General features: G+C 38.6%; 3 protein-coding genes and 1 long non-coding RNA gene across 4 annotated transcripts in view; 3 read left to right on the plus strand and 1 right to left on the minus strand.

The window, feature by feature from the left end:
- Positions 1-239: 239 nt before the first annotated feature.
- Positions 240-3203, plus strand: LOC146560767 (homeobox protein Hox-D4b-like). The gene is made up of 2 exons (XM_085296208.1): positions 240-816; positions 1471-3203. Exons 1-2 carry the CDS (start codon positions 381-383, stop codon positions 1785-1787), a joined length of 753 nt encoding a protein of 250 aa, XP_085152334.1. The 5' UTR covers positions 240-380; the 3' UTR covers positions 1788-3203.
- LOC146560768 (uncharacterized) lies at positions 1565-7394 on the minus strand. Its single transcript, XR_014894792.1, has 3 exons — positions 7129-7394; positions 4205-4268; positions 1565-1660 (listed from the first exon to the last, which is right to left on the minus strand). It is a non-coding gene; the product is annotated as an uncharacterized LOC146560768 (long non-coding RNA).
- On the plus strand, positions 6845-12581 carry mtx2 (metaxin 2). The gene is made up of 10 exons (XM_085296207.1): positions 6845-7010; positions 8141-8188; positions 8266-8312; positions 9030-9102; positions 9364-9440; positions 9560-9652; positions 9766-9804; positions 9881-10006; positions 10281-10357; positions 10745-12581. Exons 1-10 carry the CDS (start codon positions 6971-6973, stop codon positions 10902-10904), a joined length of 780 nt encoding a protein of 259 aa, XP_085152333.1. The 5' UTR covers positions 6845-6970; the 3' UTR covers positions 10905-12581.
- Positions 12582-20235: 7654 nt separating this feature from the next.
- cdh5 (cadherin 5) overlaps positions 20236-25382 on the plus strand; it is a 69133-nt gene continuing 63986 nt past the window's right edge. Inside the window, exon 1 of the mRNA XM_085296215.1 lies at positions 20236-20352. The gene's annotated coding sequence lies outside the window, so the exon portion shown is untranslated. The remainder of the gene's footprint in view (positions 20353-25382) is intronic.

Genomic DNA, 25382 nt, shown 5'->3' on the forward strand with positions numbered 1-25382 from the left:
GATAGATAGATAGATAGATAGATAGATAGATAGATAGATAGATAGATAGATAGATTTGAATTACTCATATTAACACTTTAAACTGTCAGGATTATTTTTCAGTGTCCACAAACACCTAACCGTAGCAACTTACCCGGCCAGCAAATCTTCATTAGTTCTATAATGAACATTTTTTTCCTCCAAATTATCCCATTACGTCTGACATAAACAACCAAAAGTGTCGCCTCTCATTGGCTGGCCGCAGGGTCACGTGGCCCGAGCGGCCGTCCGTCTATTTGACAGCCGCAGGATGGCTTCATGCCAGAGGGGGGAAAAGAGACAGAGAGAGGGGAGAGAAAGAAAAATTAGTATTCTCCTACCAGCCTCACTATAAATCAATCATGGAGTCCTACGTGGTGAGCTGTAAATATGCTGAGCCGCAGTTCCCGCCATGTGAAGAAGATTACAGTAATTTTAATGAACAAGGGGGGTATTACAACAACCCCGAGGACAGTGGCAGTTTTGGAGGGGGCTATATGTCCATGCAGCCCCCTCCGCCTCCCTATACACAACAACAAACCGGTTATCAACACTCTTTGCAGGGGCATCGCCGGCAAGATGGAGAGGACGCCTCGCAGCATCAAGATGCAACCTACCCGGTCTACAGAGAGACGGACGGGCCCGTGAAGGAGAGGTTTCCCGTGGGTGACCTGCAGTGCCAGGCCTGGATGACCTGCGCAAAGCCCGCTCAGGTGCAGAGGAAAACGGCCTGCCAGGGCAAAGACAAGCCGCCCATTGTTGTCTACCCGTGGATGAAGAAAGTGCACATCGCTCATGGTAGGGTAGCCTGAACGTTTTAATCAGTCGATCTTCACTCCCCATTTCATTTCTCCATAACATTGGTGTATTTCTCATGTTAATGTTTTTTATTTTTCTTTCTTTCTTTCTTTCTTTCTTTCTTTCTTTCTTTCTTTCTTTCTTTCTTTCTTTCTTTCTTTCTTTCTTTCTTTGTATAGTGTTTTGTCCATTTGTGAGCATCGCTTTTTGTTGTCGAGTTATTTACGATCTTAGTGAGAGTCAGCGAGAATTACAACCCCTATAAAGTTTTATGACCCTGCCCTGCTACAGCTTGTGTGTATGTGTGTGTGTGTGTGTGTGTGTGTGTGGGGGGGGGGGGCAAGCAAGCTTATTGTGTGTATCTGATGTGTAACGCTTGCGGCGGAACAAACCTTTAAAGATAAAAGTCAAAATCGTTTTTTGGGCATCTTCCCAGACCACCACGAATGAAGATTACGACAGGAAAGGCTACGTGATTATATCTGGAATGAGAATTTTAAAAGATCAACTCATTTTTATTTTAAATATATTCTTAATATGGGGCTTCACCCAGGCCCATCCTCATCATTACGGAACACAAAACAAAATAAAAGCTGTAAGATAAATAAAATAAATTTAAAGCGGTCTTTAAACCTCTGTTCTTTGTTTTTACAGTTAATCCAAATCACGTGGGCCCGGAGCCAAAGAGGTTGCGGACGGCCTACACGCGACAGCAGGTCCTGGAGCTCGAGAAGGAGTTTCACTTCAGCCGCTATCTCACGCGCCGCCGCCGAGTCGAGGTGGCCCACGCGCTCTGTCTGTCCGAACGGCAGGTGAAGGTGTGGTTCCAGAACCGGCGCATGCGCTGGAAGAAAGACAACAAATTGCCCAACACCAAAGGAAAGAGCAAAAACAAGAAAGCGACCGACAACAACAACAACAACAGCAACAGCAGCAGCAGCGACAGCATGAAGACGGTTATAACTGTCTAAACACACAGGAGCGCAGAGTGTGGCAGTCGAAGCAGCCATGGTAGCACCTTCATTCTCCAAAGCTGATGTTGCTTAATTTATCCAGGGTGACTGCAGTCCTCAAACAATTCTCACCTGCTTTAAAGTTACGGCTTTGACGAACACACGTTTATAAATTCCATTATGTATTTTTTTCCTTGTTTTTAACTTCACCTTTGGAGCATTTTAATTTTTTTCCTTTTTTGAGGTTTCATCCATATTGAATCTCATAATTAATGAATGAATGAATATATTTTAAGTTCACGGAGGCCCTGACATCTCTCTGGTGCAGACAGGGAATTGCTTCATATTTAGACATCCGATGAAGACGCAAAAACAGTGCTCGTTTGTCGCGGTGCCAAAATACTCGTGACTGCGTGGAACAGGATGAATCAGGGTTTTCTTTTCTCCACAGGGTAAACATAATACAGGGTTATATAACAGCTACCTAAAAGCAGAAAAATCCTAATTTATGAATATGCACGTTACCAAAATGTTACATAAACTGGCGCTTAAAGGGTAGGTAGAAGAGCAGAAACACCAAATTGCGTGTTGAGTGACTGCACAAATTATGTTTTAGCTTTTGATTTTGTACAGAGAAGCATCCAAAAATAATTCATATTTGGAAGGAAATTAGCCATATTTTTTCTTGGATTTTATTTCCCACATTTATAATTTTGTTTTTAAAAAAGAGCCAAAATGAAGGTAAAATTTTTTAACGCACACACCTGACTGTAAATCCAACTTCTTTTCTCAGGGTTACAGGGTTTTACAAAGAGATCTTTTTTTTTCTGAAAAAACTTGTTTGATTTCGCACCGAGAGGATTAAATTAGCCCTCTGTGAAATACCATGATGTTGCATATAAATAGGTATGTTCTCTCTTTGATTCCAGTTTAATATGCTATCGATATCTATCATAGTCTACGCCAGTACTTATGTTTAATTTGTAATAATTAGAAGCATATTTTATTCGTTCTTTATAGCAAGCATCTTCTCCGTTATTTTTTCGTTACTTTTGAAAAAAAAAAAGTGTATTCCTGTAATAATTTTATATGTGGAAATGTTTTGATAAAAATAGATGAGAAAATAATAATAATAAAAAACTTCAAACATTAAAGGTGTGAATATTTTTCTGTGTTGGAAGATAAGCGAAGGACCGATGATTTTTTTTTTTTTTTGGCGATAGGGGAAGATGAGGTCGGGAGAGAATCAACGGAAGTGACGTGTGATTAGAAACAGTGAGTTAAAGGCGAAATCGTGATATCCATTTTCGGCTTAAGAAAATAAAATAAATAAATATATAAAATAAATAAATAAAATACGGTGTCATCTTTAAGCAGCACGGTCTTTGTCGCAGTCACAACTTAACGGGGACTCATGGTATAGATAAGCCAAGACTAATGTCTAGTGCGTCATGGCTCCGTTGACAAGCTTTTAAAATGCATGCACGCTGTCCCACGGGTGGATTTAGGTTGATCTTTACAGTTTTCTGATTTTCGAGGAGTTATTAAACGGAGCCGAAACTAAGGAGAAAATTTGGCGTTAAAATATTTAAATTTGTGGGTATTCTGTGTCTTTTACTGTTTAAAATTTTTTGGGATGTAAATTATGTTAAGAGACTTAAGTATTGTCTATGATGATATCTTTGTTTAGAAGTTTATAAATCCCAGATACAATAATTCGAGCTTCTCATAGATTTGTTTGTCCAAATCGCGAATTTCATATATAAACTTAATATCAACTTAATATCACTTAAGTTGATATTCATATTTTTGTATGAATATCAACTTAAGTGAAATCGTTTGTGCCAGGATCAAGATTAGCGGTTAGGCCTATGTGTATAGTAAGTTTACGGGAAAGGAACGTAAATCAAAGTAAAATCCCTTGAAGTAGTGAAATCATGTCTGTGTGTATTTGTGTGTTGATATGTAAGAGAAATGAGCGCTGAGTGCCAATAATTGGTGGCTTCCGTTGGAGACTCGGTTACATGTGCAGGATAGGCACAAAGGGGCTGACACGGAGCAACCTGGATTATCTATCACACGCTGAAGATCAACCACAGAGCTGCCACAATCATGACAAACAAAGTTCAGATCTTCACTAAAAACAGAAAAGCTTCTGAAGTTCTGCATGTCTGCAGTTTGAGATGTTACTCAGGGGAATAATACCACAAAAACACGTCAAACATCTGGAATTCAAAACCTGATCCCACTAAGACACACGCGTGATTACAAACGAGATGCAATTATTCCTAAAATTTCACACCACAAGTTCACACACATTCATGTATTTTATGTACATTTAAATGGACAGAAACAGAATGCAAACAGAATGCAATAATACTGAACAGCATACTTTGTAGATATGCATGTGTTTGTGTTTGTGCGTGTACACCTACCTATCTTTCTCTAGTCTGTGATGAAACAGGAATGCCCCCGACTGGTAGCATTAAGTATTACAGTCTGGAAGAGATTTTTTTTTTCAGGTTAAGATAAATAATATTTTTTCATTTAAGAAAACATGGAAATATTTACATTAGAAATACATGGATATATTTATCATTAGCCCTTTGGATTAACAGAAATGTGTATAATACAATGTACCGTAATCAATGCTAAATTAGCCTTAGTAATAATAAGGTATATGAACCAGAAACATACACATCTTTGCAAAGGTTACAATTTTGGGTTGTTACATCTATCCATGCATCATAATGTGTCTCAGTTACTTTGTCCACTTGTGTTTGCACTGTGAACACACAACCGTAAAAATGTACGACTACATCTACCTACAAGTAAGACGTTTAAGACGGGAATGAATGTTGGATACTTCTCACAAGATTAAGAGCATGGCAGGTCACTTTAAATACAGTCACGTGTTCGATTGTAGAGCTTAAAACAGGACAGGGTGAGAAATGTCACGAGAATGAAACAGTGAAGCATTTCTTGTTAGGGTGTGGACAATAACATAGCTACAGAAAAACACAGAAACATGGGTGTGCCACTGGCTTGTTTAGATATGGTCGAATGCAGCAGCATTTTTCTGCAAATAGTCTGGATTAATAAACAAAATTTAAAAGAGAAATGTTTAAATAGATAAAGTACAGTCGCTGTGACTTTCTTGTAAGTTTTTAAAGATAAAGTTTTTATCTTTTATTTGGACATCATCTGCCTTTTCAGTCGTTTTCCTTGTACCTGACTATTTTTAGAGAAATGTTTTTTTCTTTTTGTTGTTTCTACATCACTTAACACCGACATATTATTCATTTAAGAGTAAAAAGTCATCTCACAAGGGACGAAAGGTGTGTATCAAAGAACTCATTTTAAAATAGCATTTTTAGGCATTTAGTCTTTTTGCAACAACAATGCAATTCCCAAACACATATTAGACAAAAAATGGGATGTCTCAGCATGCTGAGCAGTGTGTAATTGAAAAGTATCTGAAAATCAACTGACACAGGATGCAAAAGATGCATCTGACCTTTCAGTTGATTCATCTGTTTGCAGAAATGATCTCAATGGAAGGAAACTGGGAAGAAAAGGCTGATGTATGTCAAACTATTGAAGAACTGGACTGAAAATCAGTAATCACTGACTTTCTTATCTTATGTCTTATGGAGTGATGAATCCAAATGTGAAAATTTAGGTTCACCCTCAGTATAAACAGAGATCATAAAGAGACAGGTACAACAGTGAGATGCTTCCGCTATCTGTGTCATTTTTGGGGGCTGCATTTCAACCAGTAATGTTGGGTGATCTTGATAGATTGAATTATAACTGCAGAAAAGTACAGTACATTTTTGATCCACCACCCAAAACCTTCTGGAAAGCAATTGATTGCCAGCAGCTTAATTTTTTGACAATGATCCCAAACAAACTGTCAATGCAGTAAACACATGTCTAGCTAGAAAAAAAACACATAATGAAACACTATCAGTCATGGACTGGCCTCCCCAGAGCCCAGACCTCGACATTATTAGAGCAATGTGAGATCATCTTGACAGAAAAAGGAGCCAACATGCAAAATGGAATTTTGAGTGTCATTCAAGAAGGCTGGAGAAATATTCCTGAATAAAGAAATTACAAGAAAGTCTAAAACTAATAGAGTCTAAGAGAGTTCACACTGTGTTGAAGAATAAAGGTGGTCATATCAAATATGGATTTTCAAGCTCATTAGAATTGCACAACCCCTGTTTGTGCCTTGTATACTGCATTTCAATTGAAGTGAGTATATATGTGAGAAGATGTTAATTTCTGCGTTCATAAACTTGGTGGGAAGGAGGCAACTCTTAAAGAAACTCCTCTTAATTAAATAATAACAATACAACAAAATAGCAAATATAATAAGACAGCAACAATAAAATAGTGGGCAAAATAACAAGTATATTAACTTTGCAGATATAAAGGTATAAACACACATAAATGCAGTTCTGCTAAAAATTTACGCTTGTTAAAGAAGGATATTGTACTTGCTGCTAGGTAATAGCAGCCATGGAGTGTGGATGAATGCACGAATATTACAAACGCTATTAACCTAAAATTCACACCAAACCTGAGTTTGGTGTCTTACCCAAGGATACTTAAACATGCAAACTAGAGAAGTGTGGGATTGAACCACTGCCCTCTATCTCCTGAGCCACAGCCACCCCACACCACCAGTCAAATATGATAAAATCCATTCATATTTAGGTTTTGCTGACTTTACCCTCCAAATGTATGTTTTCTGCCCTGGACATTATCCTTTTAATCCTATGTTTGCTGTAACAAAATTATCACACAGATTTCAAATAATGCTTCTCTGAGTCCATGTCTCTCTCACATGATGTGTCTGTTTTAGTCAGTTTCCTATACACTTTTTGTGCGGTTAGTTCTTTCCCTTAAACCCAAATTAAAAATGCTACTTTAATAATATGTATTTTTCCATGCATCAAAAGCCCCAATTATTTCTAGTTAAATACAACAACACTGCTACAGTAGCCTCTATGCGCGTCCATAAAGTGGAACTAAAGATTAATGCAACCGTTTCTCTTACGGACATCAATCGCAGGCGGACCGGTCAGTGACTGCAGAACAAGTACTTGCCCTTAAACTTGCAAGCAGTGCTGTTGCTCAGATCGCTCATTATTCTAATCATTATTTAACAATAAGAGTACAACAGCAGCACCATGTCTCTTGCGGCAGAGGCGTTCATGTCGCAGATGGCAGGTAATATGTTGACTTCACCCCGTTTTTCTATTGATTATGAATAACATTAGCCAGCCAGCTAGCTAGCAAGAGCTAAGGTTCACAGTAACATAAGCTCTTTACAAATGTAGTTACTTACATATATGGACCTTTAGCTGTTACTATAGCTGCCTTTGTTCGCCTTTTCTTGGTTTCTTAAAAAAAGGCTGACTGGCCTGGAAAAGCCCCAAGGCACTCTGTCATTCTGCATGTCGTGGATTGCTTGGCAGGTGTAACACAGGACTCTAATGTAAATAGCGCCATATTTCTGTTTACTGTTAAAATCATAAATCAGCAGGGGGACGGCGAATTCAAGCGGAAACGGCTCAAGAGGGCTAAAGTTACTGACATCCCCGTATCGTTACAAAAACGGCTCAAATCTATCAATTTTAACAGAGACATGCTCAGAGATTCCCCCCGGTGGCTGGAGGCTGTACTGCAAGCACGGCGGTGTTACAGCATAGGTCGTTGAGTGAGCAGCACCGTGCACCTCGTGTCTGTATTCTTTATAATCTTTTATTGATTAACTTTATATGAGTAGAGGTGAAGAAGAGGGTGCAGTCAGGGTGATGTGGATGGAGATGAGTGTCACGGGTGATTTGTGACAAAGTGAGCCAGAGTGAAAGGGAAGGTCTGCAAGATGGTAGTGAGACCTGCTGTGATGTATGGTCTGTAGACGGTACACTAACAAAGGTCAGTGGTGCTAAGGTTTTCTTTGGGAGTGAGCAGGATGGACAAGATTAGAACTAAGTATATCAGAGGGACAGATCAGGTTAAGGAGTTTGACAAAGTTAGAGAGGTGAGGCTGAGATGGTTTAGATATTTGCAGAGGAGGGGTAGTGAACATGGAGCTGGAAGGCAGGAGGAAAAAAAGGAAGACCACACGAATGGTCATGGATATAGCAAAAGGAGGACATGGGGAGAGTTGTTGTGAGATGAAGGCAGATGATCCACCGGGATGACTGTTAAAGGGAGAGTCAAAAGTAGACGAAGAACAATTAGTAAAAGAATGTTGACAGCTGATCCCACAAGCAACATTATAGATTAATGAGTCACATTATCACCGTATAATTGTGTGTGTTTGCCTGCATGTCTGTTTGTGACGTTGACAGCTGCTGAGCCGTGGCCTGAAAATGCAACCTTGTACCAGCCACTGAAGGGTGAGTTAGTGAAATGGAGGCACAATACATAATGTCAATAGCAATATAGCTATTTATATATTTTGTTGTTTTTGCAGAGGATCAGATTCTCCTGTCAGACTGTGCCTCATCTCTCGCTGTTCAGGTAAAGCAAACATGCATGTACACAATTTAAACACCTTGTTTAAATATAATGTTTATTTGTTAATAACTCAGTCTGTTGTGCTCAAGAAACAAGGAAAGCTTCTGTAAGTTTTAGTGGTTTTAATTCAAATATTTAATACTATTTTCATTATTTAATGAATTAAAACTGAACTCGTATAAAAGCTTTCAGTTCTTAATTGCGCAATTTTGAACATTTAACCAGCACAAAACTGATATAAGATAACAGATGAACATTGGCTTCTGCCAACGATTTAATGTCAACTTATTTGGTATCTTATTAATTGACTGCCAGCTAATAAGATACTGATCTTAGGTTGTTATACTGCTGAAAATATATACATATATATGTTTTTTTAAATGCATCAAGTATGAAATGCAGTTGTTGATATTATCTGTATTTGACCTTTTGACCTCTACTCTGACTTTGGATTTGACCTTACTGCAGAAGGAAATCTGCAGTGCTGCAAAATAAAGTTAACTGTTTTTTTTTTGTTTTTTTTTAAAGCATATCAAAGTATACCACAAGTAATATTTTTCATTTACTTTCACAGTATGTTTAGTTAACACATTCATCCCATAGGTGAACTATTTGAGACTCGGAGGAGATGCAAACCCAACCTCATGGAATTACAAGCTAGTGTCCTCCTAGTGCTTTTATTCCTCAGCTGCTTAATTCTGTCCCGTTTCTGATGTGCAGGCGTACCTGAGGATGTGTGGTCTGCCAGTTCAGGTGTTCTGCAGAGCAAATGCTGAATACATGTCACCTTCTGGTTAGTATACATGTAGCTTCAGAGACAAATTCTGGGTGTCTGATCTCAACACTGTGTGAATCTCAGCACTCATTCTGCTCATTAAAACATTACACAACTATACACTGTAAGCTGGAAGGATTTTATTCGAAATGAAATGCTAAGTTTGCTTCCAGGATTCGTGTAGGTGCATCTGGAAGTTACTTTGTTGCAGGTTAGCTTTTTGTGTTGAATTAAATGTGATGATTTTAATGCCCAGCCTTTTTATGTTTGTGTCCACAGGTAAAATTCCCTTTATCCACGTGGGCAACCAGGTGGTGTCAGAACTGGGGCCGATTGTGCAATTTACTAAAGCTAAGGCAAGTGTTGTACAGATGAAAGCTGTTTGTTTCTTTTGGCAAATTTGCTTCTAGTTTTTCCCAGTGGAGGAGCAGGTTTTCATATTTCTTTCTGCTGTTGTCTTCTTTTGGGTACTTAGGGTCATTCTTTGAGCGATGGCTTAGATGACGTCCAGAGAGCTGAAATGAAAGCGTACATGGAGCTGGTCAACAATATGCTGCTTACTGCTGAGGTATGAAAAACATAAAAACCATAACATACTGATACTAGAACTTCAGCACATGTACAGTTTTTATGAATGTGTCTGAGAAGTATCCTCTCACACATGTCCTCATCTCTCTACAGTTGTACATTCAGTGGTGTGATGATTCTACAGCCACTGAGGTGTGTACACCAGGTTTAAAAACAAAACTTGTTAAAGTCTTGATAGCCTCCTAATCAGCTGTATCTGTTTTTGTAGATTTCTCGTCCCAGATACAGCAGTCCATACTCATGGCCTCTCAATAAAATCCTCGCCTACCAGAAGCAGTGGGAGGTGCGCAGGAAGATGAACGCCATTGGCTGGGGAGGGAAAACGTTGGAGCAGGTTAGCAACAACCTGGAAGTGAAAAGTTGATGTTTTGCCAGCTCTACAATTCCCTTTCTGCAATCAGAAAAATAATTTCCTATCTTTTTATTTTAAAGGTGGAATTCTTCAAAATTTTACAGAATTGATCTTTTAGACTGTTTGAAGGCCCTTAAGTTTAACTTATTTGTGTTTGTCTCTTATTTGTGTAAGTAGGAAAAAGAACCCAGTCTGTCTATAAAAAATAAAGTAAACAAACTTGTTTTAAAAGTCTGTATGTCCTCATGTATTTCAGGTTTATGAAGATGTGAGTCAATGCTGCCAGGCTCTCTCTCAGAGGCTGGGAACACAGTCATACTTTTTTAATAAACAGTATGTATTTTTTTTAATTTTTTATATCTGTATGTTTCTGGTTATCGCTTTCTCTTTTGTCTTGTTTATAGCGACTAAATAATAAATCTACATCTGAGTTCTCCAGAATCCTTTCTCCAACCCCTGTTATAGGCATTCACACCAAAAAGGAAATGTTTCTAATTATTGCAAGCAGTTTTCCTGGAGCACCACCTTGTGGTTTAAAATTGTATTGATCTCGTAATCAACTGAAAGGCTTTGTTCTGTACTCCCTGGCAATGTTTGATTTGTGTTAGAACAAAGTATTACAAGTGAAGCCAGTGTCTGTAACACCTCATTTCTGATTATATTTAAAGCTGAAGGAGTGCCAGTCATTAACGGAGTGTGTGTGTGGCGTGTGTGTTATAGGCCTACAGAGCTGGATGCATTGGTGTTTGGCCATCTCTTCACTATACTGACTACTAGACTCACCAGCACTGAGCTGGCAGAGAGGGTCAAGAGCTACAGCAATCTTCTGTCCTTCTGCAGACGCATTGAACAGACCTACTTTGAAGACAAGAGCTCCTGAAGGACTGAAAATAACATATCACCTCTTCTCGTACATTCTTTCCTTCTCTCATTCCCCAGATTGTAGCCCTAAGAAGCTGAAATGCCTAAAACAAAAAAAAATGCATACGTGTCCTTTTTCCTATTTTTCCTTCACTTGTGGCTTCCTGTTCATACATCATCTCCAGAAGTTTAAGAATTATGAATGTCCTAAAGTAAGCATAATTTGTAAGTGTATTAAGAATATGTAAAAGAAAATGTCCTGAGTTAAATGTATTTTTCAGAATATTATAAGAACAAATGCCACATATGCTAGTAACTGTGATCATCACAGTTAGTGGAAGACCTTGAGAATCTAGCTTTATAAAAAGTGAATACAAAAAATATCAAAGCTGATATACAACCTTAAATCAGTCTGAAATGAACGTCAAAGATTAGGATTAAATGCTGATCAGACTTCCAAATCTTTCAGATTTGTTGTCAGGATCAAGTTCACCTCAGCAGAATGTCTGCACACACTTGGGTTTTTCATGTTTTACACTCTTTTTCACGGAAGTAGTGTCTACATGTGTTAGAGTGCATGAGTGCGTTTCTAAACGCCCACCGCCTCGCTGAAAACCGAGGTGTGGATTTCTCAGCCTCGTGACATGACTGCATTTCAAAAAACAGAACTCCACTTGACCTACGTCCGAGGTCAAATGGCTCACTGTGTTTTTCCTCCAGGGCACTCCCAAAGCTTGCAAGAAATGTGAAACAGAGAGAGAAAATCCAGAGAGAGGTTACTACTTATTCTGTACAAAATGCATGAACATAATCATGAAGATGTGATTTATTCCTTATTTTTTCCATGTTTTACTTGTGTGAATAGAAAGTGCCTACATGATGGAATACACTTGCCACAATACATTTCTCCCCCAAATAATACGTGTTCGGAAGTTTGTTTAATATTGTTTGAAATTATAACACAAAACCATATAGTGGCTCTTTCATTAGGTACCCCTGTATGTTTTAGCATCGGGTTTTATTGGATTAATCCCTCATATGTTGCCAAAACAAAATCTGAAAGAGAAGTTTAAAAAGACGGAACATGCTGCCAAGTTATCGGGTGTCTGTTTCTACCTTTGGGTCTAATACAAGCTCAATGGTAATGTCTGATCACCTCTGATTGCCCTTGAGTTGAACAGGTTGTGAGTGCATGACAGACGGGCAGAGCGAGTCTGTCTTCCAGGTTTCCTGTGAGGTCGGGCTTTGACCCTTGAACTTCCAGGAGCTGTGGCATCATGACTAATGACCTGCAACGACCAAATGCTGCACACTTGGAGGTCATCAGCCAGGCACCAGACAGAGATAAATACATGGAAAAACAAAACGGTACATCTTATTGAAGACATGTAGTCAAGTCTGCAGTTTTTTGTGGATTTTCTTTATGCTATATTAGGGTTTTGATTAATTATTAACCTCTAAAAATAGACCTAAAACACCATACAAGTAAAAGACTGAAGTAATGTGAATTCGTTTTGGTTGGAAATTGAACAGATGATGGAGAACAATGCTGAGAAATTGTCAGCAGACCTACAGTGTCATTTGTAGTTAGGTCCTTATAAATATTCTCATGTTTTTTTTTTTATTGTTGAACATTTCTAAGGAAAAAATTTAATGTATGCAAAACCATAGTGTGAATAAAAGTTATGAAAATTGATCCTTTATTTGTCCAGGTAAAAGTCTCACAGAGATTAAAAAGAAACCTGGCCAAGAGGGCAACACAAAATACAACGAATATAACATATAGCAATATAACTACAAACATCTGAATAATATGAAATAGCACATCTTTACAAGAGCAATTCACATTATTATCATGCTGCCCAACTGCAAGCTCTAGATTTGGAGCTTATGAGGGAAAAAGGGTAAACAATGCATGATTTCTAATGTGAATCAACTGATTTTAAGCTAAAATAGAGTCACAACAGTAGTGGACAGCGAGAATGTTTTATGGTGCAGAGATAGTAATGGGTTTATTGTCAAAACTGGTGACACCAGACGAGCAGAATTTTCCCTGATTGCCCTTGATTCTACTCTCCTGCAGGGAGGAAGATTACAGCCGAGTCCACACATCTCTGACTTTTCTTTTTACCTTTAAAATGTTCTCATGCTGTGTCCGAACTCTTATTTTGGCCTTCCACTTCAAGGAGACAATGCCCGAGGCCATTAGAGGGGGCAAAGGGTTTCAGGTTCAATCTGTGGCAATGAGTTTGGGGTTGAAGGGCAGAGGTACAGCCTTGACTGGTCACTAGTCCATCACAGGGTAACACAGTCTTATATCCACACCTACAGTCAGTTTTGAATCACAAATTAACTCAAGTCAAAAGCATGACAGAGGAATATTAGAAACCAAAATGATATTAATCAAATTCTACGTTCATAAAAGTGCACAGAAAACTGAAAAACATGCATTTGTCCTCCCACACAAGCTTAATATTTGCATACAGGAAGGGACTGCATACAGATATATTTTTGAAACATGGACAAGATTTATCACTAAAGCAGGTTTACCCCGAGCTACAAATTGTATTGAAAACGTTTGTCCAGAAGGGGGCAGCATTGGGATTCCAAAGTATCTTGCAGTGGCAGGGCTTTAAGGGATTTGGGGCCAGCTTGTCAAAGCAAGTTTATCGTGGATTTTCTCAAACTGCGGTTAGGAAAAAAACTGAAAGAAGAAGAAAAAGGATGAAACAAATGGCGAGAGAGTCTAGTTTAACTGCTTTTTCAGTTTTGGAGAGAGAAACATTTGGTTCTTATTATGAGAAAGAAAGTCACACAGCTGGTTGCACTGGTTATCATTATGTTTCTTGATCATGCTGGGTCAGTGTGTACTCAAATTCAAACCACTGAGGAATTTGAGTGGGTGGAGCTGTACCGTCCAAATGTACTTAGAATTATTATTTTCAGCTGTGGATTTCATGTGATGGCCTGGAACAGGCGATGCATTTTCTTTTGATAATATTCTTGATCGATTTATACATTTATGGATTTGTTCCCCCCAAAAAGTCTTCCGATGTAACAGTTCAACATTCTCTTTGATAGATTAAATTAAAGGATAGTACAATTAGTTAATATGAGGGCGGTGATGGGAGGGAGGTAAAAATGAAGATTATTGCCAAATCGTGGGAATCATTGTCCCATCATGGAAGAAGTTGACAATGTAAGTTTTGTATTCAAGGATGTGAATGTGCATCTGCACATGTGCTGTGATATCAGATTAGCCAATACGTCTGGAGGCTGATGATTACACAGCTTGATTTTCAGAGTTAGTCATGATGCACAATGTGGACTTTCTGTGAAAGAGGTTGTTTTTTCACTTATGTTAATTGCATCTGGTGTGTATGAGCTGGTTTGTGTGTGTGTCTATGCAAGTACTGAACTGAATCAATGCAATGTGTAGTTTCTGATGCTGCGACCCAGTAATTCTTTAATCTCATTCACATAAACTGGATCAGCATGTCTTCTCAGGTGTCAAAGCATAGGGGTGGTTTAAGTGATTTGGAGACCTCAGGCAGTCAAACACTGAGCTAAGTGCCTGTGGGTTTGTATATGGGTGTGAGCCACACACACACACACACACACACACACACACACACACACACACACACACACAGAGAGAGAGAGAGAGAAATCTGTGAATCTTACGTTTTAACATGACAGAATCATCCCACCCTTGAAAAAGTAATTTCACTGAGACTGAGTGGCTGACTTTGCAAAATATGACGTGACACAACCCCCTACATTCCCTGCAATTTACCACCACTCTGCCAAGACTCACTGCCATTACAGCTCTGCTGGAAACTCTGCCTCTCTACTCACATTTCACACTCATGGAAAGAAACAAAAACTATTTGCAGGCAATGATTTTCAGGGAGAAAATGCGGAAAAGCTTTCTAAGTCCGCGCAGAAATGTACCCTTTCTTGTTAAAAACAAAGATGTATAGACTTAAACTTATGAGGTCTTCACTGATTAGCAATCTCTTAACTCTAAAGCTAGTTTTTCTTCATTGCCTTTAGAGGTAAGGAAGCACTTTTACACATTTTACACATATTACTTTATTTATTATGACGATTACTCAGCGAGGACAGTCAAGATTATAAACTGGAGTTAAAAGATGTGGACATGTTGGCTTTTGAGTTGAATAAAGAATCATTAGTTGTTCTTTTTAAAACATTAAACTAACTGAAGCATGAATATGCCAATAGAAACAAATCAATTATATATTTTAAAATTTCTTTGTTGTTTTTACTATTATCCTTTGTGAGATGATTGGCTTTAAATATTAAACCCTTAAAAGTGTAACATTTTAACTATGTGATCAAATGTTTCCCTGCAACCGTTCACATTCTGAAACACTCTGCACAGGAGCTGCAGCAGCTGTTTCAATGCACCAGAATTTACTTAAGCAAACATTTCCCTGTCTGGTGCCACTGAGAAATTTACTTAAGTAAACATTTTTGCACCCGTGCTTCTTATGAACCTCTCCTGGTATGATCTAATATGAAAAACAGTATAAAAAAGTGATATAGTTTAGTAAAACGTAAGCACTTTCATTGTAAACTACAGAAAAGGCAGACGACATCTCATTTTTTGCTTTCTTGGTCCTTTCCCTGCAGCCAAACCAGGGTTTTCTACCTCTTTCTCCAGGTAGGTTTTCTTGTTTCTAGCATTTCCTTTAAAATGCTATATTTAGTTTCACATACTACTCTTGTAGGAGACCCAAAATGCAGTACACAGGAGATAGAGGTTGCAAACAAAAAGTGAGCTTTATTGCTGGTAGCAAGTCCAAGAAAAACTCCAAATGAGAGGAGAAACAGAATCCAAAAAACACAAGGAAGCAGAAATAATGTTGGGTCAACACAAGAATCAAACATTTAAAACTAACCTGTATTCCTCATAACTGGGATCTAGATTCCAGACTGTTGCCACAGATGCTCTGGCAAATGAAGGTGCAATGCTAGAGCAGGGATCCCAACCTTACTGCTGCAGTTTACCTTTAGCACCAGCAGGATTCTTAAAGTAAGCTAAGGGCAGCTCTTAGTTATATTTTATGCAGCCTTTGAGTACTACAAGGAAAGAATGCACCACTGTACATTTCATTAATTTCACATTATACTATGACAATGCATTGCTGAATGAAACCAGGAGAGCATTTCTATTTACTTTCATTTCATGTTGCTCCAGCTGTTATAGCTCATCAAATCTTCTTCAGCTAACTCACTATTGGCTAAAATGACTCGTTAGAAAGATGAAACATGTTTGATGCGTGTGGATTTTCCCATGTGGCCAACTACATTTGCACTCCAGTCATCAAAACTTTAGCATTGATTCACAAACACACACACACACAAACCAGTGAATTACTTTAATTGCTTTGTCATTGTTGTTTAATTTAGTGATAAAGGACACTAGTGCCCCAGTGAGGGTAGTCATTCTCACTCATATCTAATATGTTGCCAATACACGCCTGTGTGGCTGCTTTTGAGAGTATGTTGACTTCTGTATACCTGAAACATCTTATCATGTGTGTCTCCATCACATTCCATGGTGATCATGCGTGTTTATATGTGTGGATTCACTTTATAAGTATGTAAGGAGAAGATGGTTGTTGAGAAAGTGTATTTGGTTTTTTTTTTTGTGATGGGTTGATGTAGATCAGAGTGGAATAACGAGATTAGCTGTGTGTTGATAATCCTCTTGTCAAAGTCCATCCCCTCACACTAACACATGCGCACGTACTACCATTTTATTACCGTCTCCTTTCATGATGTCTTCTCTTACCAGCCATGTTGCTTCTAGTTGTCGTGTTCAGCCTCATCTTTCACAGTTTATGCTGATACACTTGCTTTGCTGCAGCAGACTTAAGTCAGAATTTACATGTTAAAAAAACAATAAGTCTGATTTGTCTCAGGCAGGTTGTTGTTTACTCTAATAGGCTTAAACATTTCAAAGTTTCAGACTCATACTCTCCCACATGCCTCTCAGAAATTCCCAGTTTTACATACATATCACCCAATGTTTAATTCTCACCCTGCAGGAATAAGAGACACGTGTTTAAAATAAATAGTAAAAGCTGTCTGCTTCCCCTGAAATGTCTTTTCTTACGAGTTAAAAATAATTCCCCTCCATGGTCTTAAGATGCATTAATTTTAATATGAATGGAGTGTCAGGTACATAGTGTTAATATTCATTTTCTGTACAAATAAAGAGATGGTTTCATGTACTAGCACTCACTCAATGGAAAATCAATGTAACCGTGAATGTAATCAAGGACAAAAAACGAATAACATCGTGGATTTGAGCCAAGAGTCTGCATTGGAAATCTTCCACCGCAGTTGAAAGGTTCCTTCCACAACACTTTAAATCCACTTTCTTAGCAAGCGGTTATTGGATCATTTTTTCTGCCAACATTTAAAGAAACTATAATATTACTGTTTTGTAAGTCGGTGATTCTGCTGATGATTAACGATGAGCGTTGTGGTCAAGACAAGTCTATTAAAGGCTCTTGGTTCCCTTCAGAGTCAGTATGGCCCTTTTACATCTGGGTCTGGTTTACAGCACAATCAGTAACTGAGCTGCAGTGTCGTGCATGTGAAATGAAAAGAAAACAGTGCGTTTAGTCAAATTTGGTCAAAAATATGAGTGTTTGAAGCATAAAGAGTATACAGTTCTCCAGCAGAGAAGTGGATTATGCCATATGACTAGCTTTAAAACTGTCTCCACCATGAAAGCTGGAATCCACTCTAACCACTGTGAATGGATCCCAGCCCTCAGCTTCACAGAAATACAGAAAACTACAAAGTTTTTACAGCACGTCTTTCACTGTCAAATGAGACATTGAGATCTATTTCTGGCATTTTGCCTTTATTGGATAGAGACAGTGAGAGAGAGAGACAGACATACAGAAGGGAGGGAAAGGTGGGGGGCGTTCAGCAAATGGCCCAGGAACTCTCTGCAGCAAACTACAAAGTGAGCTAAGGAGGGATAACACATTTTTAAGGAAAGCATCATTTTAATAAGCCATCCTTGAATTGTTCTGGCATTCAATAAAGTATAAAAAATATGTTTAGTTTTTTCCAACCCATCTTGTTTTTCTTCTAACTTCATACCACCAGTGTTAAAGATGTACCTTCTTCACTAGATTAATTCTTTCTCCTTTTCTTATTTTACACCCCCGATTTTTTGAGACATGCTCAGATTCAGGAAACAATCAGAAATGAACATTTCTGTCTATGTCAGTGTGTTTGCTATTGCCAACTTGCTTAAATCCTTTAATGCACAGGGTCACTTTTCCAACAGTGTCTCAGGTTGCAAACACACAGTCATTTAAATGTCAGCAAAGGGGTTTACTTTTTCAGTTTAGACAGATATATTTCATGTTTATACCATTTTATCTGCACACAAATCACTGGAACTTATCATAGAGTCACACCTACTCAGCTCAAATTAGTCTGCGTAGTAATCACAGTAATCACGTTGTGGCACCCATTTCCTTCTCTCCAGCCCTGGCCTCAGCAGCTGAATGACAACATTTTCCAAGAGAGAGATATTCCGCCTTCCTGTGTTGGAAATTCATCCAGCAAGGCTGAGAGTCTTGAGATTACTATTTGGATGCATGTTGACTACTCAGAGTACAAATAAGGATAAAGAATATACAGCTCTGAACTAGGGCTGGGCGATATGACCCAAAATTCATATCTCGATATTTTTTTAGCTGGATGGCGATATAAGATATACATCTCGATATTTTTTTTAAGCCATAAAGTAAGAACAAAAAGAGAGTTCTTAGTCAAAGCTGTGTCCCAGATGTCACACAGGCACTTTTATTAACATACAGCACAGATGTACATGAAAAATTACTCAAAATTAAATTATGAGCATTCATTAAATAATGCTCCATAAATAAAAGAAAACAAGGTTGTTTTTGTGCTAAACAAAGAGCTCACAATTGTGCAGTCAAAATGTAAACTAAAAGACGCTGAGCGTAATAACAAAGACAGACAGATTTCACAGCTGCTCTGTTCCCAAGTTTTACTGTGTGACTGATAGCCTGGAGTTTGAAATCCGCTTCATAACCACGTCTCTTACAGGTGCCATTTATGGTCCTTATACACACACAATACGGTAATATTACGTTGATGCACAGTACGTATCACTCCGCGAAGCTCCTCGGTAGCCGTAATGCGCCGACAATCTATCAAGCGGTGCAGCTCCGTAGCTTACCAAAGTCGTACTCAAACATTTTTGACAGATTGCTGAGCGCCGTGTACCACATAAAATCGGTTCGCGGCCATCAAGCACAACCAGAATTCATACATAAGGCGCGCTATCAACTTTTGAGAGAATGAAAGGATTTTAGGGTTAGCGCTGTTAGCTCGTTAGCGCGGTTAGCTCGTTAGCATGTTTAGCTCGTTAGCACGTTGACGCCGTCCAGCCCCACGCATGGGGCGATGCGCAGTAACTCGTTAACGGAGATTTGCCGTGTCCGTCTTGTCGCTGCCTGCACGTGAAGCGATGGGGGAGGAGGGGGAGTTGTCTTCAGTGAAGGCGAGGCGGAGTAACGTTGCGTAGAGACAAAAGTGGACGAAAGAGAGGCAAACTTGCGGCTCCACAACTATAATTATAACGTAACATAGACTATATCGATATAAAGGATATTGTCACATCTTATATCTCGTATAAAATATATCGATATGTTTCAAAAACTCGATATATCGCCCAGCTCTACTCTGAACTAAACCTGTAACCCAGGTGCTTTATGTTTCTGTGGCATAAAGCGAAACAGATACACTTTTAGAGCATTTTGTGGAACCATGGGACAGTACCTCCACCACTAAATGCAGCAGCATGTCTTTATATGACTCAAGATTTTTGCACAATAATGTAGACCCCTTTATAGTCTTGTGAGCCTGCACAAACTATCTGGTCATTTTTGTGGGAATAACAATTTTAGATTTTCATCAGTGTTGTAAAGCTGAACTTTGCAACACTGCAGTAAACTATGGCAAACAACACCATCTTCCATAGTTACATAAAAGCCATTTCATAAATGATCATGTCCTAAATAATCAAAAATATGTGATTTAGTTAGTTGGTGATTATTACATCCTTTGTACTTTCAGTTCAGGCATTGCGTGTCTTTAAAAGGTTATCTTCAGGCAGAGAACTGTTGTGGTGTCGAGTGATTGACAGAAAGCAAAAAGTGGCTTAATGAATGTGTGGATGGGAAAAACTCTCAGCAGAAACCTGCATGTTTACTATGATGGTTTACTTAACTCCAGAACTTGTCTTTTAATATTAAACAACAGCAGATGGCTTCTGAAGGGAGGAAAACAAGCCTCGATATCTCCCGCTATGCCGAATGTGTGCAGGCACCGAGAGGAACAACGCAGAGGCAAAGGGGAAAACTACAAGTCTGGCACAAATAGTGAGTATTAAAACGGTGCGATATTCATTCTGGAGAGAAAGTCCTCGGTGTTCACGGTGTGACATTCTCACACTCTGCTGTTTGTGTTTTAAAGCAGTCGACAGAAAAAGGCAAGGTTTCAATCAAGAAACACGCTGGTCTGATGGAGAGAAAGCGAGTCATGCGAAACCACATGTTTTAAATGTTAGTTAATGTTGTTTAGCTGTAATTTGAGGTGTGTTTCATTTCCTGAAGCTGTCACTCCTTCTCCAATGACCTCACTCTTAGAGTGCGCTTGCATTTGAGGCCCTTTTCGAACATGAGGCTTAAGTGGCCCCAGAGACCCCGACACCATGTAATCACACACACGCACACACATATGTACCCTGAAATTTAATGATCATGTGAACCGCATTGAAAATGTGTGTGTGTTGCACTGCGTGAATGTGTGTGCAGACTAAACACTGACCGACATTGCTATTTTTACTGATTAGAGGTTGTTCATAACGAGACCTATTAACATCAGACCTTAAAACACATGCACGCACCAAAACTTCAGATTCAGTCGGCAAAAGGCAGAGCAAGAACATACCCGCTGGCCAAAGCAAGTGCTTGTAATTGTCACGGTTGAAAAGGTAAGTGACTTTTTTTTACATTAAATTTTTTACTTGAGTTTTTTTTCCACTTGGTTGTTTTTAAATACAAATTGAGCGAAAACGTTTACCTTCGCAAACATATTCAGACACTTTATCTGGTCTTCTCTGATTGTTCGCCTTTTGAACTAGTGTGCAGGCATACATATATAATACTTTCTATCCTACAGTGGTGTTTTGTGTTTCAGTTGTGAGCACAGCTGGACAGCGGTGGCTGTGTGACAGTGATGTTTAGTGGAAAAGTGAGCTGAAAGTGGTAGTGTGTGCTCGGGTGTGGAAGAATGTGTTTTTCATGTACTTGTCATGTTTATATGCCTTCCACAGATAGGCATATGTATTTAGGAAGGCATCTGTGTCATTTTTCATTTATCTCTATTTCCTTTCATCGACCCTTTTCCTTTTTAATGCTTTGCATTCATTATTAGGTGCATTCTCTTTGTTACTATTTCTTTCTTTTTAATCTCGTATATCTTATTGGCATAGATGATGGCCAAAAATGAGTAATATAATTTTTAGATATATACGACTACAGTGGCGATTCATGTTATTAAGGAGAAGAACCTTTTCTAGAGTTACCATTTTATACTGCTGCTGTCAACATCTAGAGAGAGGAGAAGGGTCAGAAATGGGATAAAGCGCTTGGGATTTTTGCATTTGATGAATTTGCTGTCACCCTCTCTATCTGAACAAATAAGCCTTTATTATCCAAAGAAAACTGTGCATCTTCAAAATATAAACTGAGGAACTGAGTACATGTGCTGACAAAACATCACAGTTTTTTTTAAAGGTGTTAAAATCCTAGGAGCTGGCATGTTAGTGTTTGGTGTGAACGTTAAACCAGGAAATTGAAAAGGGCAATTTATCAAATTCAGAAAAGAGTCAGGAGCAAGGGAGCAGTCAGTGTACAACAACAATCCAAAATCAGGACAAGCAGGTAATCAAAACAAAAAGAGTCATTAGCAATCAGGAAGACAAGCAAAACCAAAGATAAATGTCAAGCTGGAAAATGTGTGCATGCTAAGTGGAGGGTGAGGGGCAGGTGTGAAGGCAGGTCATGATCAGGTGTCCACTACATGGTTGGATCTACGATTACACAATTACATACATGATATATTACATATTAGATACACGATTAAAAGCTGCACAGCATGCACTGCAGTAGTTTAGCAAGGTTCACCTTTGCATGTGGGGCTCACCATTTTCAGGAAAAGAATGTAAAAATCATGTAAAGAGACAATGGCAACTGAAGCGGTGTGTGTGATACCAGCTGTCTAGTGTACTCTGTGTCACAGCTTTACATAACTGCACCAGCAACATTATTTTTTTTCTCACCGTGCCATGTCTATGTATATATATGAGCAGAGAAAAAAAACTCAGGTGAAGGCAAGTGCTTTGTACATATATTGGTCAACAAACAATTGGCTGTAATGTAAAACCCATTTTTATTTCCACCCCGAACCAATGTTTGTGTTGTCTGCCCATAATCTCGGCAGACAACACAAATGCAGGAACTGCCTTTTTCAGCTAAGAAACATCTCCAAACTGCGAACTTTTTTGTCTAAATCTGAGTTAGACATGATTATCCATGCTTTTATTTCTTCTCACTTAGATTACTGTAACAGTCTTTTTCTCTGTTTGAGCAAAAAGAATCTTGACCGTCTCCAGTTAGTCCAGAATGCTGCGGCAAGGCTTTTAACAAAGACACGAAAAAGAGAGCACATTACACCAGTTTTACGATCATTACACTGGCTTCCAGTACATTTTAGAATTCATTTTAAAATCTTAGTCCTGACTCTTAAAGCTTTGAATCATGATGCTCCTATCTATATTTCTGATCTTTTAGAACCTCACACTCCCTCTTGCAGCCTGAGATCATCTAATCAAAGGCTGTTGGTAGTCCCACGAACACGTTTTAAGACCAGAGGTGATAGATCTTTTAGAGCGGTGGCCCCCAGGTTCTGGAATTCTCTCCATCTTCACGTTGCCTGGATTGTATTTATTCTTTTGAACATCATCTTAAGACTCATTTATTTAGATTAGCTTTTGATTAGATTTGGCTTGTATGTTTGATTGTGTTGGTTTTTGTTTATTTGTTTTATATTATTGTGAAGCACTTAGTGGGTTTTATCCTGTGAAGAGTGTTGTATAATTCAATAAAATAAAGTAAAGTTTATACTGTATAGTCTGAGCCTAGCATTATACACACTGCAAAATTATTCTAAATATTTGTGCTGGTACAGTTCATCTAACATGCAAGTAGCCTCACCTAAAGTTAAAGCTAAAAGAAGACCAAACAAAGTGAATCATATTCTTAAACATTACAAGTGCAAAGAAGCAAGAACAAGCCAAAATGTCTCACTCAAGCTTCACGTCTCAAATTGCAGGCATCAGAGAGGACAAGAGCACACCCAGCTACAACGGCTGACTCTGGGCCCTTCTCTAAAAACAAAATTTTTGAACTTTATTTCAACAAACGGGTTAAACAGATTCAGATTTAAATTAAAACATATGCAGTAAGTTTCCTTATTTCGATGTAATAGTAATAACATGCATGAGGACAAATGTTCTCACTTTTTAAAACCATTTGGTTGCCATCAGGAGAAGAAGCTTCCAGCAATGTTAAGTTAGGGCTTTAATCTGTCATTTTACCTTTGAACCAGTGCACCAACCCTTCAATGTGGCACACTTTACAGACTCAAACCTGGAAACTGTTAAAGATGTTCTTGACAGTGCTTTATGATTGATCTGATAACCACATACATACAATCACAAAGTGGGCAGCAGCCTTGAAAAATTCTAATTATGCCAACAATCTAGATCCTCTTAATGATGCTAATGTCATTATTTCCATGGAAGATTAATGAGAGCTATTTATGGCTCATTAATCATATCGAGAAGGACTACAGATTAAACTGTTAATCACACATCAAATACAACTGCTGCCCCCTGGGCAATAACTAAATCCCCCTGGGCGTGTGTGTGTGTGTGTACATGTATTACCACTGGAGTTCAACAAATATCTCCACCTGCTGCTATTGTGTCCTTCTGTCTTACTTTTATTTATTTATTTATTTAGTTAGTTAGTTAGTTATTTTTGTCTGTCTTCTCATTGTGGCTGACTGATCTTCTGTGTCTTATTAGCCTGCAGTAAAGAGTCACTAGCTCAGAGGAACTGGGCCACGGTGCTGAAATCCAATCGTTCCACTGAATCCGCTTTCCCAGAAATAGTGACTTGGTGAACTCGTTGCTTGGCCTTTGCGTGCTAAATGAATACTGCCCTCTGTCCTCGGTGCTCCTCTTTGCTCTGGTAGCTCTGTTTTATTTGTCACTAACTATCATTTATCTGACTGAGCAGCATGTCTGCATTTTTCTGCCTGTTTTACATCCAGGCATTTTTATAATGTTGTATCCAGAAACAACAATAATTGCTTTTTTGGTTGTGCATTGTTGGCTGAGCTGTTCATGTGGGTACAAATGACCACCAAACCAAAACGTATTTATCAGTATTTGGGTGACAGGCACCCCTTCTCCATGAACAGGCAGATCAAAGCTGTTGTGGTGCCATGAAGGAAATCAATATAATTTACATTGATATGGATACTAGAAGGTCAGAAAAGGTGTTATCATCCAATCTGACCTATTCAAAATGTAGAATCAGTGATCAGATTAGAAAGTAAACCAAGAGATCTCTTGCAGTCATGTGAAAAAGTGCAATGAAAACCATCATCATTTTATTTTAGCAAGCTTTCTAACATGTGGTTTACATTATAGTACACAGTTTTACTTTAATCACTAACCAAATCGTGAGTGAAAAGAAAACTATGGAGATGAAACTTAAATCCAAAAACTTGATCCAAGCTCAAGTCTCCTGGGTGAAAGTCATCAGATTCGCTTAATTGTGAAACTCGGTTCTCAAAAAAGACTTCCAGACATCAGCACGCATTCCCGTAGAGGTGCTCAGATAGAAACCTCCAGTCCAACAATGAAGCAACTTTTACAAAAATACAACTGAGCACAACAAGGCTCTGTATTGTAAAATGCCACGTTTATTGTGTAATACACACTTTGGGCTTAAACAAATTTAAAAGCTGGAGTTTTCCTTTAACTTTAAAATCTTTTCACTTATAGTTTTAACAATCCTTCATCTTCGGATGATGAAAAACAGGATGCAGGTCTCACTATACTTGCAGCACTTTATTATAATCCCATTCCTGTGTTTCTTTTTTGTGGTGGGTGGGGGTGAGGAAGAGGATTTTATGTAGACATTAGAACTGGCTTAACAATATAACAATCAATTTTCTGTTGTTGTGGGGAAAATGCAGCTTAAGCTGCAATCATAGGAGCAGTAGTGGACGATAGATGGGGTGAGGGGGCATCTGGACTGCAAAACCAGAGAAA

Source organism: Mchenga conophoros, linkage group LG13 (genome assembly GCF_057382185.1).
Source record: "Mchenga conophoros isolate Kocher_MC1m ecotype Shallow Benthic linkage group LG13, M_conophoros_male_GT1.1, whole genome shotgun sequence".
NCBI lineage: Eukaryota > Metazoa > Chordata > Actinopteri > Cichliformes > Cichlidae > Mchenga > Mchenga conophoros.

What these genes read in the sequence shown, in the direction of transcription:
- LOC146560767 (XM_085296208.1), top strand. Translation starts at nt 381, where the DNA reads ATGGAGTCCTACGTGGTGAGCTGTAAATATGCTGAGCCGCAGTTCCCG. An exon ending in GAAAGTGCACATCGCTCATG is followed by an intron (nt 817 to 1,470) that starts GTAGGGTAGCCT and finishes TTGTTTTTACAG; the next exon opens with TTAATCCAAATCACGTGGGC.
- mtx2 (XM_085296207.1), top strand. Translation starts at nt 6,971, where the DNA reads ATGTCTCTTGCGGCAGAGGCGTTCATGTCGCAGATGGCAG. An exon ending in CCTCATCTCTCGCTGTTCAG is followed by an intron (nt 8,313 to 9,029) that starts GTAAAGCAAACA and finishes TCTGATGTGCAG; the next exon opens with GCGTACCTGAGGATGTGTGG. An exon ending in TGCAATTTACTAAAGCTAAG is followed by an intron (nt 9,441 to 9,559) that starts GCAAGTGTTGTA and finishes TTGGGTACTTAG; the next exon opens with GGTCATTCTTTGAGCGATGG.